Source organism: Sceloporus undulatus, chromosome 2, assembly GCF_019175285.1.
Source record: "Sceloporus undulatus isolate JIND9_A2432 ecotype Alabama chromosome 2, SceUnd_v1.1, whole genome shotgun sequence".
NCBI lineage: Eukaryota > Metazoa > Chordata > Lepidosauria > Squamata > Phrynosomatidae > Sceloporus > Sceloporus undulatus.
In genome coordinates this window covers 139,589,903-139,596,004 of record NC_056523.1, presented here as the reverse complement: position 1 = coordinate 139,596,004, position 6,102 = coordinate 139,589,903, and the positions used below count along the sequence as shown (strand labels likewise).

At 42.3% G+C, this 6,102-nt stretch overlaps 1 protein-coding gene across 3 annotated transcripts in view; it reads left to right on the top strand.

Moving 5' to 3' along the window:
* The window catches only part of LOC121922044 (E3 ubiquitin/ISG15 ligase TRIM25-like), a 92,842-nt gene extending 86,740 nt beyond the window's left edge, over positions 1-6,102 (top strand). For all 3 annotated transcript variants that reach the window (XM_042450927.1, XM_042450928.1, XM_042450926.1), the window contains one exon: positions 1,596-6,102. In XM_042450927.1, coding sequence (XP_042306861.1) covers positions 1,596-2,134 — 539 coding nt within the window. In that variant the 3' untranslated portion in view covers positions 2,135-6,102. The remainder of the gene's footprint in view (positions 1-1,595) is intronic.

Sequence of the window (6,102 nt, the reverse complement as noted above, 5' to 3'; positions counted from 1 at the left end):
CTTCTTTTGGGTTTCTTAGCAGTTTTCTCAGCTGCCTTGAACCACTGGGTCAACCCAAGCTCTTTTTCACTGCTTGACACAAAAGGTGAGGTGGTGCCCTTCTTCCAGTCCCACATACAGACTAGCAGGTGAATCTCTCTTCAGTGCTGCTGAATGGCCAGTGTCCCTCCACCTGAAGCCAACAGCCATATTTCTCCCTGCATGGGACTCAAGGTGACTTACAAAGGTTAAAAACAAAATTAGTAAAAACGGATATTGAAAAAGCTAAATAACAGTCCATCATCCCATTAATTTATTGTCCCAACTATAGATCAAAAAGGGGGGAAACTGTCATGTGTGGGCTTGAGATTGTTTTTATAATTATAATTTAGACTGGATGTTTCCATTTAGGACAGACTGGTCACTAGCTTAAGGGCTTTGCCTCTTCTTAAAGCGTCTGCATTGGCTCATTTGGTTTAACTACCTGATTTGCTTTACTAATATTTTCCTCTCCCAGAGAGATACTGTACCTTTGACATGGATTGGTTTGTTTGTGTCTGCTCTCCATTTGTGGCACGTATCAACACAGTAAGCATCAGTGGGATGTAGAGGATAGAGCATTGCCTGGAGGTGAACCAGAGCAGAGGTAGAGAGCCTTTGGCCCAGTGTTTGTTGCTGAACTGCATCTCCCATGATGTCTCACTATTCAAGTCATGAGAGCAGAAGTCCAGCAATGTCTTCAGGGCTAAAGCTTCTCTATCCTTGAATAACAGAAATTTCATATAAAAACTTCTTCACAGACGTGAGAGTTTAGGGATGGGCTCATTGCAATTTTGTATCCTAGTTTCACCTCAAAGGATTATTATTATTGTCAATATGAAACAGACAAAGTTCCACATTGGCTGTCCTGAGCTTCATGGCAGCAGTACATCCAAGAGTAGACAATTGCATTGAGTCTGGATTGCAGAAAATGCTTTAAAAATAATAACACTTTGAAAATGGAAGTAGATGCCTGATTTTGAAAAAGAGATTGTGTAAAAAGAAATGTTAAATGTGTAAATGTTAAATGTTAATTAGGATATAGGATCCCTACATCCTTTCACTCTAAATGGTGAACTGCTGCTCCTGGAGGCTTCTGGGAGAATGAAATGTTCATGTGGTGAATGGGCTGGTCAATGAAATCAAAAAGAAAAGCCAGCTCCTCAAGCAGGATGGTCTAAATTATTGTGTAAAGTGATTGATGGGCAATCTAAACCTGGGACAATTTGTGGAAGCTCTTCTTGATTTGGGCAGTGGTTAGAGGATACAGCTAGGACTGGGGCAATCCAAGTAAAGTGTCTACTTCAGCCATGTAGTGAAGCTTATTGATCCAGTCCCTTTTCCTCATCTGAACCTACATTGCATGGTTGTACTGAGGGTAAAATCCAAGAGACAAGAAGGCCTATTCTACACCCTGAACTCCTTGGAGATTTTTTTTCCCCTTTTTTTAAAATCAATTCCCTTCTGGTCTCAATTACTCTATGACTTTGGAGCATGCTTTGTTCATTCTAGGCCTGCTTATCTTTTTCTAGCTTCCTGTGATTTTTTTCTTTTTCTTTTTTCTATCCATTAAACAGATTATTGTACCCTGAATTTTGATGCCAGTACTGCCAACGAAGAGCTCTTCCTCTTTAAGGAGACCCACTCTGTGCTGAACATGGGGATCTTGCTGGAGAACTACTCGAAACCCAGCCAAGGGTTCAACCACTGGCCACAGCTCTTGTGCACCCGCAGCCTGTGCGAGGGCTGCCATTACTGGGAGGCAGAGATCTCAAACACATGGCTGTGCTTAGGAGTCACCTACAGCTACAGGCATCGGACAGAGAAGTCTTGTATGTTGTACTTGATTGGCAGGAACAGCAATTCATGGTGCTTGGAATGGGACTCAGTGAAGTTCTCTGTCTGGCATAACAATATCCAGACAGTGGTGCAAGGCAACTACTACAAGACCATAGGGGTCTTGCTAGACTACGCTGCTGGCTCATTGACGTTCTATGGCATCACCAATACTATGAATCTCATCTATCGTTTCCTAAGCACATTCACTGAGCCATTATACCCAGCTGCCATGGTAAGCAGTGGGGCATCTGTTACTCTGAAACAACACCCAGAGTAGAGCCAAACCACACAAAAGAAAAAAACCAAAAACAACAAATTGAAATTTCCCAGATTCTTCCTTAAAGGCCAATTGCTGTTGCTGATAAAATTAACTTTTATCTCATGATTACTGAGGCATTTTTTTAAGTCACATGGATACAAGCAGAAACAAACTGTATTCCTAAATATTTCTTTTTGTTACTTACTTTTGCTATGGGAAATCTTGGCTTGCTCCACAGGATCACATGGCGATGAGAGAGAGAAGCCTTGCTGGTTCATTTCTGGCTTCCCCTTCTCATTGGGTTTTCAGTTTGCCCTCACCAGATCATCTCTCATTCTTCTTATGTTTTTAAAACTGCATTGTGTGCAGCCAAATCTGCTACATTGCCAGTTCTTATATCAGCATCTCTTTTGTGAAGACACTCAAGTGCTCCTTTTGGAACAAGACAGGTGCTGCACCTCAAGCTTGCCTGCAAACCTCTTTGTCTCCTTCTTCCAGTGATGGAGAATCTGCTTCCAGTGATGGAGATCTTGTTGGACTGGAACGCCTATTGGCTTTAGCCAGTATAGCCAACATGAGGTGAGATAGGGGGAACCAACCCAACAACTCATAAGGGCTGCAAATTCCCTGTCCCTGCCTTACTGAAACACACCGTCATCACCATCTCTGTAGATAAATCTGGCATTAGATGCACACATATTGAGAATCATTTTAGACCTATCATGTTTCTATAGGGAAAGTCTGCATAAAACCAGTTATTCTGTTAAAATATACCTTGACTTCCTCCATGCCTAAGAAGGCATTGGCTGGTAGCCTATTAATGTAAATTATCATAAGTCACTTTTTGATTCGTTGTGGAAGTCAGAATTCTGTATTGCCTCTGTGCAATGACCAGAATCAATCTCAAACGCATTATAGCTATAGGAGCATCCCCTCAAGGCCATTTGGTGACTGGTGGAAAGCAGCAAGAATAGAAGAAGCACCTGGCTGCGCCCCTGTGGCCAGGCACAAAATGATGAAGTCTGAACAGATGATTTCATTGCCCTGTGTTTGGTTATAGGGACATAACATTTCTCCTATTTTCCCTAAATACGACCAATGGCACTAAATATCAACAAAATAGGGCACCTGCAGCTAAAAGTGTGTGTGATGTAGTGGGAGATGTAGTTCTGCAAAGAGAATTTTATGCTGTGGTTCCATTGTCCTCTGCTGCTTCTATGTGATTGTCTCATACTGTAACTGAGAGCTGATCCCAACCGTCTTTTTCATATAGTAAAGCCAATAACACTACTGGACTTTCTGAGTAGATTATGGTGATTTGAACCAGTCTTATGATTGATCCAGAATGACTTTCCATCTCTTTGAATTGTTTCATTCTCTACATTTGCATTTTTTTCAGGATTTAGAGTCACAGTTTGGGTCACAAGTCCACACATTAATTTCATCATATCAAAAATCACCAGGGAAAGTTGTATTCATGTCCACCACATCAGAGTTATACAATATATCATGCTTCCTTTCCAGTTTCTCTGTTCCACCCTATCCAACCATAAACCAAAAATAGAATATAATAATTTTACTGTTTTACCCATACTGTTCTACCCATGTGATCTTCTTTGCATGACCTACAATATTATTATTTACAGAACACCCAATCTGAAAGGGTAATTTACAGCTTTGAAAAGCCTGTCTGTGCCATTTCAGGATATTTAGCAAAGAGGCACAGACCTTTCAAACTAGCCACAGGGTTTTCTGCACACACACACAACTCGGGCCTTGGGTTAGCTAGATTAGGTCACAAGTCATTACAGCATCCTGGCAGCCTCTTTCAAGTTAAGATTTAAGATACGGTGATTGCTAATTATCCCTCGTTGGCAGCACTTACCAGCAATTTGCCGGATGACAGCCCTGGCTGCATCCCAGAGTCTTTGGGGCCATATCCAAAGGCAACCAGCAGTCATCAACACTGTCAAGTGGCCTGAAGTTCACAACCTCATTATCAAGGGCATAGTCACCTGGCATTCAAAAGACATTTGTTTGCTTCAGTGTGTGGTCCATAATATACACATGCTGTCTCTGGCTGTTTTCCAAGGGTGGCCAGCAGAGAAAGGGGTGGTGTGCTTGTATTGTTGCTGCTGCTGCTGCTGTTAATATTGCTTATGTGTATTTTTTCATGTACTCCAAGTGCATTATTGGATCTGTAGTCCTGTATGCCTCGCTACAAGAGTTAATGTGGTGTAGTGGTTTGAGTGCTGGACCAGAAGACCAGGGTTCGAATCCCCACTTGGCCATGGAAACTCACTGGATGACCTAGGGCAAGTTACACTCTCTGAGCCTCAGAGGAAGACAAAGGCAAACCCCCTCCTCTGAACTAATTGTGCCAAGAAGTCCCTGTGATCACCTTAGGGTCACCATATTTGGAAATGACTAGAAGGCACAAAACAACAACATTGCCTCACTGCACATTAGTGTTTTACTCCCAGTGAGACATTATTGAGATCAGTGCACAGCCTACATGGATGCAATGAGGAACTGTGTGCACATGACTCACACATTCATAAAGTCACACAGGGGCTATTAAACTATCAGCTTTCTTTTAAAGTGGGGATTGGGGAATATGCAGCCTTTCAGATGTTGTTGCATCATTTACTATGCTGGTTGAGGCTGCTTGGAATTGCAGTCCAACACCCTCTAAAAGACCAACACATTCTCCATTCTTGCTTTAAAAAATTCTTGACTATCACATCACTCCAAGAGATAAAACAAAAACTGAAATATAGAAAATAAAGGTTAAACATTCCAAATCCAGTCTCACAGTTTCTAAAACTTGACATGTGATTTTTAACTTCCTCTATTACCATTAAAGGCAATTTTATGTCAGCTGCCTTGTTGACATGATCTTGATTGATCAAACATTGACTGAAAATGTGCAGGACCTTTATTCCTGAATAATTTATCCCAGGACATTAGAACTTATTGCATGAGAAAAGAAAGCCAAACAGAGTGGGAGAGAAGCAGCTTTCCCCTTGCCTCTCTGCATGCTGTTGTAGTGCTTCCGTTCTCCTTCATGAGGGAGATGGTCATAAAAGCATACCTTCTGCCAAACAGATTTTTCCACGATGACAAATGACACATTTTTACAACCCGCTCCCTCAAGAAGAGAATGAAAGTGCTTTGCTGGCATGCGGAGAGGCATGGAGAAGGCTGCTACTCTCCTACTATGTTGCGGCTGTCTTTTCTCATACAGTAAGGCACTCTTTCAGCCATTAACCTGATTTACTATACAGTCAGCACTCCACATTTGTGGGGATTGGGGGTACAGGACCTCTACAAAAGTAGAAAAAACCACAAATATTTCTAGCGCCCCTCCTCCCATCAAATCTTAACTCAGGCCTCAAACAGACAGGGCAGCCATTGGGTTCAGAGGCTGTGCCAAGGCTGTCCTGGGACCGCCAAATGCAGCCCAAAACCAGCTATGAAAGGAGCCGATTCTTACCACTCCTTTTTGCAGCTCATTCAGGTCTGTGGTAGTGGGCGTACTCTGGACCATGGTGTCTGGTTGCTGTGGTCACAGGCCAAAAGCAGCCTCTGGCCAGTCCTTCTGCCCCTTATGCTTTGCCCCCAAGTCTATATTGCTATGGAACCCAAGCAAAGCAGCTCTTCTGTCCTGCCATTATGGAATATGTCAGGCCTTATAGTTTCAGATGCGGCTGGAAAGCAGCCATGACAGGGTGACTAATGCAGAGCAAGTCTCCAGTGGTGGAAGAAGAAGCAGGAATATTTGGTGTTATTTTATATATTTATAACTTAGTTTTTGAAATTATTTTTCTTTACATTTTTTAGTTGACATGTGTCTTCTGCAATTTTCTGTAGTAGGCTTTGTAGTATGACATTGTAGTGGCTTAGAGCCAGTGTGGCATAGTGGTTTGAGTGTTGGACTACAACTCTGGAGAGCAGAGTTCATTTCCTAGCTCAGCCATGAGACC